Source organism: Eptatretus burgeri, chromosome 14 (assembly GCF_056783735.1).
Source record: "Eptatretus burgeri isolate ZD-2024b chromosome 14, Ebu_testis_v1, whole genome shotgun sequence".
Classification (NCBI taxonomy): domain Eukaryota; kingdom Metazoa; phylum Chordata; class Myxini; order Myxiniformes; family Myxinidae; genus Eptatretus; species Eptatretus burgeri.
In genome coordinates this window covers 20,622,098-20,633,630 of record NC_140974.1, presented here as the reverse complement: position 1 = coordinate 20,633,630, position 11,533 = coordinate 20,622,098, and the positions used below count along the sequence as shown (strand labels likewise).

Below are 11,533 nucleotides of genomic sequence, written 5' to 3'. Positions count from 1 at the left end.
CACCACACCAACCCGTGAACACCACTCCAACCCGTGAACACCGCACCAACCCGTGAACACCACACGAACCCGTGAACACCACACGAACCCGTGAACACCACACGAACCCGTGAACACCACACCAACCCGTGAACACCACACCAACCCGTGAACACCACAACAACCCATGAACACAAGATCCAGAGAAGAAAAGGCAAAAAAAAAAAACTTAATATCGATTTATTTTTAAGTTTTTGAATTTCGTTTTTCTTCTTCCCCTCAAAGAGGGTGCATGAGCTTGGTTAAAAACACACATCGACCACACAACCCCCTTAACAAGACCCCCACCAAAAACACTCCGTACACAATCACCTATCAATAGTCAAACTACCTACAAGTCTTATCAACATCCCCACACAACTTTATCTCCATAACTTCCAGGTACCTATCTACGGTAATTGGTTCATGAGCGCCAGCCAGTGACCACTATATTCGTTATATCTGTGTCTGTCCAGAGCATAACTCCGTGGACTTTGATCCGATCTTGATGAAACTTGGTTATGTGTTCGATATCAATGTCTATAGTGAGGCAGATAACAGCAATTTTTGAGAGGAATCGTGCAAATGATGATACAAACATCAAATTTGGCACATTTGTTCTCCAGGGGATTCTAATCAAATCTGCCTGATTGGCCATTTGAAAATCCAAATTTTGAAAAATTTGAAAAAAAAAAAAAAAACTTCAAGTCAAGATCACGAATCAATGTTGGATGCTGGCTGAGATTGGTGAATGTTTCAGAAACATCATCAAAGACGTTCCAAGTCTGCCATGCAGTTTTCTTCCCTTTACCGCCGAAGGCAGACACGACGTCACATCCCGTGAACGCATGGAAGTGTAGGATCCCTCCAGCTTTCTCAGTCCCTATTGCAGAAACTACCTCATGGACTGGAATCCATCGTGCCTTGGCTCCTTGGCCAAAGGCAATCCACATGTTCTCAAGACCTAGTTCCTGTAAGGATGGCAGTACAGATATTGCTATGACTAGTACGTCCATGTCATTAGCCTTAATGATAATGGACTTGCCACCATCCGTCGGTGCATCCCTGGCGTGTACAAATATTCGAGTGTCAGCTTCTTCATGACAACATGGAGACACAGCATCCAGTGACTTCTTTGTGTTGCTAATGGCATCTTTTCCTTTTGTGACAATGACTGTGCTTGTCGTCTGTGCTTCACACATCTTTTCCGCAAGGAAGTGAAACAGCTCAGTCTTGTTGCTGTCATCTCGAAGAAAGCTTCTCCAGTTACTTGGGGTCTTACTGGTTCCTGTCACTCTTCTTCTGATTCCTTGCCCCCTTTTCGACCTTGCCTCGGACTTCAGACTTGACTTCTTGTACACATCAAACACTACGTCCACCCTCTCGTACCTGGCACCATAGGATTCCACCTTTGTGATGATGTCTTCTTTACTATAGTCATCAAATATCTTTGAAGTGCGTGGAGGTCGGGCATTGATAAGTGCTGAGCCATCAATGATGACTGCACCTCCCCTTGGTTCTCTGTCTGGGATGTTCACTTGCGCTTCAAGAATTTCAGCCAGCTGTGACTTCAAATTTTTTTGAGAAAAATGTTTTTTTTCAAATTTTTCAAAATTTGGATTTTCAAATGGCCAATCGGGCAGATTTGATTAGAAAGCCCTGCAGAACAGAAATGCCAAATTTGATGCTTGTATCATAATTTGCACGATTTTTCTACTATCTACTACACTAGCTATCGAATTTGGGTTTCAATCTTGCTCAACCTTTACACCATCATCCTTGTGTAATGTTTCACATTCAGGACAATTCATCAATGTATATGTTCACATCACTACTGTCGCTTGAACTCGATAACGTCATGAGGATACTGGCCGTAAACTGTGTAGCCCAATGACTGAGCTGTACCAAGCATCTCTTTTCCCGCTCCAATGTGCAATCCCAAACACAATCATGAAAGCAGACGACCATCATTCGAAAGACCTTGGCAAAAGGTACGACGGCTGTGAAACAGCCGCAAAGCCGTGCGATTGCTCAATGCTGCAGCCTTTAACTACACTTACTCCTCAGAACTTCTTAGAGACACCATCAGCTTCATACATCATCACAGGACATCCTGTCATCCTTATCAGATGGTCACAATCACAGCACATGGCATTTTAAATGGGATTAATGCCTGAAGTGTCTGCTTCTCCTTGCTTCACACAAATGGCTAGCATACCTCAAACACCATTATGTTGATCCCATCCACTATAACCCTAACCAAAACATCGATTTGGCAGCACCAACACTGGCAGAGTATGGTATAATGATGATAAATAGAAAACTACCTGTTAGTCACTAAAAACGTAGTTTTGCATTGACATTTTACTGTTGAAAGGATCAAATGATGTTTTTGCAGAAAAAACAAAAACAAAATCGAGTTCATGTAATTCTTTTATTATTCTTCAAAACAGGTTTGGGACTCATCTTCATTCCTGAAAAAAAGAAAAAGAAAAAACGATTGGTCAAAGAACAACTGCACCCAAGCAAGACAGAACCTTCTTATATAGATTAGTCGATCTCCGAATGAACGGTCTACATTTAAAAAAAATTTAAAAATAAATAAAAAGTAGATCGGCAAGCAGACAGAACGATTACAATGACCTCTCCCACCCCTTCATGAACATGCGAGGCTAACAACTTGAAAGAAGGGAAATCCTGATGGTAATATTCTCCAGGTCTTATAAAAGCAATGTCCCTCAATTTTGTGGAACATGTAATGCAAAAAACAACTACGAAAACCTGGACAAGTAAAAAAAAACCCAAATATTTGCCAGGGACAACAAACAAGTGTCAGTTGTATTCAATCATACCAATACACACCGAGGGTATGTCCACATCACCGTTGTCAATCGCCATGATAATGTCATGAGGATGCTGGTCGTCAACCGTGCACCCCACTGATTGAGCTGTGCCAAGCATCTCTTTCACGGTTCCTACGTGCAACCACAACCATACAAGCATATGACCATCGTAAGAAAGATCTTTACAAAAGGTACAACAGCTACAAAACATCGACCAATTATCCGTATGGTTGCCGCAAAGCCATGTGATCACACACATGTGCCAGATGCTGCAGCCTTTAACTGCATTTACTCCCCAGAAAATGTGCTCAGAACTTCTTAGAGAAACCATCAGCTTCATCAGTTTTGTAAATTCATCATAGCACGCCTGTCATCCTTACGCAGCGTGTCACAAGGTCAAAACCAGAGCTCATGCAAGCGATTGGCATTCGGCAAAAAGGTCGTTATAAAAGGGGTTGACCGCCAAGAAGAACTTCATCCATGATCTTTGTGTATGATTTTTAAAGGATAATAATTGTGTGGAAACAGGTAAGTTTCTCTCCATATGTATGTATGTCTATCCTCTGTAGGCCTCATGCTCATATTCAAAACACCAAATAGTGCCACCTTACTATGGGGTCAAGCTGGGGTGGGGGGATTTGGGGAAAGTTCTAACCCAAAGGTTTCTAGAACCGGCTGTCGAAGTTCGATGGTCGAGTAAAGGTGGCAGAAATTCGTAATTTGTTCAGGGTACCGGTAATAACTCGCCTGCTGGACACGAAAGACAGTGTAAAGTTTTTGCTTTTTTTTAATGTTCACGAATGCCCGAAGTGTTAATAGATGTGGTCCTCCAGCTTAATGTCCCTCCGCTGGACAGCACACACATTGATGCCTCCCCGTGAAATACCGAGTCAAGCTCAAGGGTGAGTGTACTTCCTCTCAGTCTAAGCTATCTGCTCAATCATAATTTTGCTCTACAAATACTTCCTTGTTTGTTTGTTTGTTTTTTTCTTACAAGGCTTTGCACAAATATCAATTTAAAAAGTAAAATAGCAAAATGTGCAACAACCAATCATCACTCTCATATCAAATACGAGGAACGCACAATGCGTTAATGAAATTCGATTACAGAGGAAGAAAAATTGGAATATATTTTCAAAAAGAACGAGGCATTCTTCAATAAAACTTCCTGAAGTTGTTAAGACTACAACCTAAAGTGATGTTGAGTCATTCACCTCACTCTCCCAACTAATTTCTCAACAACCCTCTCGAAGAGGTTCAGTCACTCAAACTCTTGTGTTTCACTTAGCCGTGATCTCTCTTGGGCAAACCACGTTTAAAAGTTGGCCTACAGAGCAGATGCCGACTGGGCATTGAGCAAAGTCCTTCCTTCACACACCTGAACTCTTATCCACCTACAAGGCTTTCATCAGCAGCGTGATGGGAGTATTGCTCTCCACCTCTGCCTCACATATTGCTCCGCTTGATGCCGTGGAAACAAAGGCTCATTTCCACCTCATTTATAGTCTTGCACCCTCTGCCCGCTCCACGATTTGTCCATCCCCCAGGTATCTGCAAGATGCATGTGGTCCACCAGCAAACCCATCCCAATGAAACTGCCTAAATCCAGTGTCACTGCCCACCTCCCCTCATTTATTCCTCTTTTTTCCCCACCTGTGGAACCACCTTCCACAATCTCTTTAATCCTATTCTTACCTCCAGGTCTTCAAGTCAGCTGTTCACCACCATCTCGTCATCCCCCATCCAAAACCATGATCTTTTCTACACCTGTTATACCACCCCAACCCCTCCCAAAATGTTGCATATGCATCAAACTTGTCCGTCCATTGCATTCTCCCCTACACCTCACCGTTACTTGTATTCCTTGTTTGGCAGTCTCCGTTGACTTTCTCCCTCCACCCTGCTGTTAGCTTTTCCCCTTGTGTTGTTGTGTCCTAATTTGTTCCGTGTCTCAGCTCTTCCATGAGCCTTGACCAAGTACAGTATTTAAAAAAGAAATAAACAAATAAAAATGGTGATTGCCAACAAGGCTGACAAACTTTTCCTTTTCTTAAAAGACGATCAAGAACACATCATGGATTCTTCTAACCACAATGTCACAACACTAATTAAACTCAAATGGCAGAAGACTTCAAGTCACAGGATCACTAACCTTTGAACTCTCGGGCGAGCGAGCGCTTCCTCATGATTCTTGCAACTTCAAAGATATCGCTCAACAAAACGTTGCCGTTGTGTTTGACTGCGTTCAAACGCACACACACACACACACACACACACACACACACACACACACACACACACACACACACACACACACACACACACACACACACACACACACACACACACACACACACACACACACCAAGCCAATGAGATCTTCCTCAATTAGCACCAACACCTAAATTATGACAGGGCTATCAACGCATGATTGCCTTACAAACAACCAGCACGTTTGCATGAAGGGTACCTTTAACATAGAACTCATTGCACAATACACAACTTTTGAAATGAATCCGCCTAATCCGCCTAAATGAATCCACAACTAATCCGCCCCAGAATGCTCGATGTGCATGCGTAGAAACCCCAGGAAATGGCGGTGTTTGGGATAACATAACTGTGTGTGCCAAACAAGGAGCGTTCCCTAAAATGGCTCACAAAGCCTCTAAATGCCAAAAAAAATACTTGGAAACATACCTGCGAGAAAGGGGTGTGCCTCTGTACAGAAAAGAGTTGGAGAACTTTCTGAACTCACCCAAAAAGCTGATAGCTTGCAGCCCCCCTTACTACAAACTCCCGATGGTGTGGACTGGTGCAAGGCCCAAAGGTTCATAGACGAGCATGTTCTACCCAAACTTTCTACCATTCCTGCAAGCGAGTGGGCTTTGAACCTTGCGTGATTACCTCGTGTGAACATGGCAGACTCGGTGATTTATATAATGGGCATCTGCTGGGAGTGGGAGCTACATAGACTGTGAGGGCCATTATAAATATACATATTTGTTTGGCTCTGGGACCACAAGGTAAATAATATTAAATTTTTGCATCAGTTGGTAAAATGAGAAGCGGCCATCTGTGTGTGTGCGTATGTGCGTCATATCCTCGGCAGGCACTCGATTACAATATCAAGAGTAAATGATGCGAACCTGACACTGCTCATCCACAGATATTTCTCGTATTCCTTCATTTTCCTGAGTTTGATTTGCATTTAGGAAGAGAACCATGTTGGAATAACCACGCTTTCATCGAAATGCTGAAAATGTTTCAAAAAAAGACGATTTGAATGACCGATCTCATACTAGCAACGGCAGGTTAAAAGTGTCCGGCAAGTAGAACCGAGTCACTGAAAACGTGCACACAGCACATGTGCAATCATTAATGGCATTCATACGTCATTTTGAAAGTCCCGTATTGGCAGTGACATGCAAACTGAAAATAACTCAGGTAGGTCGAGGTAAATGAATTGATCTTCAATTCCAATCATTTTTTTAACCAAAATCATAACAAGCAAACGAGCACATGGTCAAGACTCCGTAGACCAACATCAGCTCCATTAGTTCCAATACCTGTTCATCAATGCATATATTAAAGGCTGACGAGATTATTTGCTCTGGCTGGCCAGCTAGTGTTTCTGTCCTTTTACGTTGGCATAACATCAGATTGTGCACAGCATGGCTCAGTTCACTTTGAGGGAAAATGAGAGGGAAAAAGGGAAAATGCCTCAGCCAAGCTGTGCATACACCATATATCTTGTGGAAGGTCTCATCATCTAAAAGTTGACAAAGGGGTGCCAACAATACCCGTGGGAAGCAAAGCAACGATTATGTTTCAGGAGTTTGTCCTTCATTGGAGCAAGAAAATTTCGAAATGGAAATGTTACTCTTCCTCCAAAGGGTTAACAACCGAAATGTCAGCATTCCTTTGCTTGCGACGAAGTCAGCAATCCTTCATAAACTTTTAATAATTTAAGACCTCATATTTCGAACTGTCCGCCGACGCAGACCAACACTGGTCTTGCCAAAGTCTCAAGTTCCTCCATCTTATTCACAACATCTCTTGCACCCACTGTTTTTCTGCTTCTTCCGGTCCCTTGGGGGTTCTTTCAAGGATTTGATAATAAGTGCGGAAGCAGAAGGTACCACCTCGATCTGCAAAAATAATTAAAACAAGCAGTTGATGACCAGCCACAACAAATAAATAAATAATAATTAAAAAAAATACTTTCCAAACTTTAGAAAATCTACAGTAGCTGCTGCAAGATCTCAGATAGTCTGCAAGATCTCAGATAGTCCAGGTGGAATGATGCATGGCTCACCGCAGCTTGCCGGTTCTGGATGGTCAGTTTCACAGTGATTCGAAGACCCTTCCATTCCGCAGTCGCCTTCGCGATGTCATCCCCAACTTTCTTTGGAGACTGAATGGAGAAAAAAAAAAACAGAGGTGGTTCAACTCGCATGAACCATGCGCAATTATTTAAATAACCTTGCACACCTTTAGTGAGATCACAGGTAAAGTTGGAAAAACTTTGCATTCACCTCGAAGAGCTGACAGTGAAAATGATAATTAATTAATAAATTAATTAAAAGGCCATTCGCTGACCCTGACCAAACTGGGAACGTTTTGGTGATAACTGGTGAGTGTTAATATTGTTACGAATCTGGAACCTATCGCACACAACAGCCAGAGTCCTTATAGATCAGTTATATCGGTAAGTATGTGTTTCCAGTTAGGGTCCCGTCCCTCGTTTAATGGGTAATGAAGTGTACGTGCGCTGTGAAGTTGTTTTATAGTCAGGTCTTTAAATCCTTAGATCCGACAAACCAACCACCCTGCCATTCCCATTCACAACTCCTCCACTGAACTAGCGCTTTACCAGGCTCCCCTTGCTGTTCAGTTGGAACGAACAGCGCGTTCCCATTCACAACTCTTCCACTGAACTAGTGCTTTACCAACCTGGTGTTGGCTCAGTGGTTAGGGTGGCGGCTTGGGATCCTAGGGTCCCGAGTTCAAGCCCCGTCAGCCGCTGAATTAATATACTAGGGGGTTGACTCAGCCTGTCATCCTTCCGAGGTCGGTGAAATGAGTACCAGTTCCAGTGTGTGTACTGGTGGAGGGGCACTGCATCAGCGACATAGTCGTGCTTCAAGAAATGATAGCTACCCCAGCAGCTAAGCTGCCATACGACCACCAGCGCTTTACCAGGCTCCCCTTGCTGTTCAGTTGGAGTTTTCACAGCACGTCAACACACCTGATCCCTGTCCAATCAGGGGCAAACAGCACGTCAACACACCTGATCCCTGTCCAACCAAGCGCGCACAGAGCATCCAACACCGAGGCTCCGCCCCGCTCAGGGAGCGGATAAAAAGACCAGGCTCCCTTTGGAGGGTGTCCATGTTCATGTTCGTGTTGGCGTCGGAGCCTGAGGAGAATCACTTGCTTCGCCTGCCTCGTCGCCTCATCGCTTGTTTTTGCCATCCGCCGCTCCACTCCTGGTGTCTTTGTCCTTGACGCCACATGAAAGCTGTGGGTTTGAGTCCCGCCACTGAGCCAGATCGTTGAAGACCGCACGAGGCGGACAGGTCCAAGCACAGGCTCTGGCCTCCAGCTCACCTTTCCTCGAGCTGGAAGCCTTCAATAAAGACCTGACAGGGTCCGTTTCTTTTAGGTGTGTCTGTGTGTGGGCCCTGTCTCTTAAGTAGAATAGTTCAGTGCTGTTGCTCACTGTATATTGCCTGCCTGATATCCGGATAACTTTGCCCTTACGTGCTTCCTGCCCCAATTATTGTAATAAATTTCCCTATTGTTCAATGTCCCAGCTCGTTCCCTGTCATTTCTTTAATTGGCTTAGCACGGTGCGTGATGAGAAATAGTGAGGCAGTAAATTGTTCATTTGGACCGACGGGTCTTGGTAACCATCCGCTCGAGTTACACACGGTTCAGGCACGGTAACGGCTCGTCCCGCTCAAGGTCCGCCGAGGGTGTGAATTCCCCGGTAGCTTTGCCGCGTGGGTACTTAGGTATATTGAAGTTTGGCAATTGATCCTACCCTACGCGGTCAAATTATTGGCGATTCATGGTCCAGTAAGGGACCCGTGCCTTTCGGACTTATCTGAGGGTCACGACCTAAATTCCGGGTGTTCGGTGGAGACGACTCTACTGCTCCCGCTAGCGGTCGTGCTCAATACCGATACCCGGCCCCGCAACAATATAACCAAGCAAAAGTTTACATGGAGGGAAGATGTGCACTCACCAAACCCAAGGGACCAATTTTGGGGGCCAGAGACGAGGTTGCTCCGACCTCTCCCCCTGTACACCGCAAATACACTGAAAAACAACGGAAGTGACGTAAAAGCCACTGTCACAAACAAATGGGCACCTTTTAAGTGAGAGAGGAAAAAAAAATCGATTCCGTCCCAATTGGTAAAGTGTTCAAGCTTCGCACCATTTCAGGGGAACGCCGACAACGCCATATGCATGACCCAATGAAACGCAATCACTTAATCGTATTTCTGGCTTACCAATCTTTATTTCACTTGGGTCGAACTTGGGAGGCATAACTGCGTGAGGTTTGAACGATTACACCAACTACCGGGTCTACGCAGACCACCGATGGCAATGGATGCGTTCAGGAACCAAACACTCTCGACCGCTCTTCAGAGCAGGCCGTGCGGAAAGAGGAAGTTCTTCGTGCGCATGCGCAAATCGAGTCCTGAGATATCGCGAGAGAATCGGATCTCGCGATACTTCATCTCGGAGAAAAACGTCGCACGGCTCAGTATTTCTTCTTCTTCTTCTTTTTTTTTTAGAAATTATTTTGTGTTTAAAGAGCAAAAACCTTTCGTCTTCAGCTGTCATACCGATCGGTTATAATTGCGTTACAGGTTGTAAAAAGCCTTGGTATTATTTTAAAAAGTGCTATCCAGTCCATCATAATATGACGTATGGCAACGGCGAAGAAGCCGACACGCAAAAATAATTATATATTTTTACGTCAGACTGATCATAGCATATAATTAGTTATCAATGGCTATCCCGTACAAGTACTAATTATAATCACGTGACATGAGTGGTACTTGGTGTATATATTTCGATTTTTACTCCTATTATCATCTGATACTGTGATGATAGGCCTCGATACGGCGAGTTCAGTGAACTCCCCCTCTGGTGTTCGATAAACATCATATATATCATCAATCGAACAGCCGGATAATTGGAGCAAAAGGCGGGGGGTTATCGATATATTCATCTGTTTGTGAGGGGCACAAGTACAAGGATAAACTACAAAGTGCAATCAGACCCCTCGCCGGGACTTATTTCGTGTGGCAAATAAATCGAACCTCTTTGCTCTCATATGAGCCTCGACAGTGTTTAAACAAGCTCAAATGAGCTAAGATCCTCGTTCTCTTAATGATGACGTCATAAAAACGAATATGACGTCATTGTGATGTATCACGTTTGCGATAAATTATCTGTGTTAATGCCCGGCTTGATTCCCACAAACAAAATTCAAACAGCTTGCCTAGTTTCGGAGATAATGGTATAGGCGATTTCCATTAGCGGCGATATTATGACATCAACTTTTTTTCTCGGAAGAATTTCCAAAATCGGAGATGGTTACTGCCTGCGTGTGGGCTTTATACATATACATGGCAAGTTTCACGAAGATCCGATGAAAACTCTGGGTTGTGAAACAAAAAATGTCAAAAAATAGGAACGACGTCATAGTGATGTATCATATGTGCGGTAATTCATCTCTGCTAATGCCCTGTTCGATTCTTGCAAACAGAATTCAAAAAGCTTGCCTCGTTTCGGAGATAATTTTTAGGCGATTTCCATTAGCGAAGATATTTTGACGTCATAACTTTTTTTCTAGGAGGAATTTTCAAAATCGGAGATGGTTACCGTCTGCGCAGAGAATTTTTACATATATATGCCAAGTTTCAGGAAGTTTCGATGAAAACTGTAGGCTGTGAAACAAAAAAGTCCACAAGAAGAAGAAGAAGTTGAAGAACAACGTGAGTAAGACTTAGAGATCCTCCACGAGGATCTCAAAAAAGAAGAAAGAAGGATTTACTGAATGAAACGTCATTGATTGCAAATTAAATGTCTAAATCATCGAAAGGTCGAAGCGGTCTAAAGGGTATAAGTTAATGTTTAAATAGTCTGAATTGTCGAAAGGGGTCTAAAAGGTCTTAAAACGTCTAAAAAGGGGTCTAAAGGGAATAAAGGAATCTAAGAGGTCTAATGGGTGTAAATATCCGAGCGGTCTAAAGGTCTAACCCAGTAATTCTTAACCTGGGGGGAATTTCCCCCTGGGGGAAAATTTTCGGATTTCAAGGGGGAAATTATTTTTTAGGTTGAACAATTTTCAAACTATTTAGTGCGTTGAATACGTCGTCCGAATACGCTTCCCAAGCGATGAAAAATTAGCGGAACAAAAATTCTGTGTTTAACGAAAAAAAAAATGCTGCGTTTAACGACCGAAGACATCAATAGTTTTGCCAAGTAAAGTCTGTTGCCATTTTTGTCTGCAAAATATAACCAACAAGTCTGCAAAAAACATTTCCCTTAATAAGAATTATTTGAATAATGATGAACTTTTGCTGATTTTAGGAATGCTAATGTTAAAACAAGCAGTCATAGACTGGTTCTTACGAAATTGTCAACTTGAC

At 43.3% G+C, this 11,533-nt stretch overlaps 2 protein-coding genes and 1 non-coding gene across 3 annotated transcripts in view; 1 reads left to right on the top strand and 2 right to left on the bottom strand.

The window, feature by feature from the left end:
* Positions 1 to 2,433: 2,433 nt before the first annotated feature.
* On the bottom strand, positions 2,434 to 9,573 carry RPL12 (ribosomal protein L12). Its single transcript, XM_085853914.1, has 7 exons — positions 9,380 to 9,573; positions 9,112 to 9,185; positions 7,177 to 7,275; positions 6,928 to 7,009; positions 5,014 to 5,100; positions 2,881 to 2,993; positions 2,434 to 2,492 (listed from the first exon to the last, which is right to left on the bottom strand). The coding sequence occupies exons 1-7, from the start codon at positions 9,414 to 9,416 to the stop codon at positions 2,487 to 2,489; spliced, it is 498 nt and encodes a 165-aa protein (XP_085710040.1). The 5' UTR covers positions 9,417 to 9,573; the 3' UTR covers positions 2,434 to 2,486.
* On the bottom strand, positions 3,166 to 3,224 carry LOC147012755 (small nucleolar RNA SNORD61). The gene has a single exon (XR_015051439.1). It is a non-coding gene; the product is annotated as a small nucleolar RNA SNORD61 (small nucleolar RNA).
* Positions 9,571 to 11,533, top strand: part of HSD17B8 (hydroxysteroid 17-beta dehydrogenase 8) — a 68,956-nt gene continuing 66,993 nt past the window's right edge. Inside the window, exon 1 of the mRNA XM_085853913.1 lies at positions 9,571 to 9,636. The gene's annotated coding sequence lies outside the window, so the exon portion shown is untranslated. The remainder of the gene's footprint in view (positions 9,637 to 11,533) is intronic.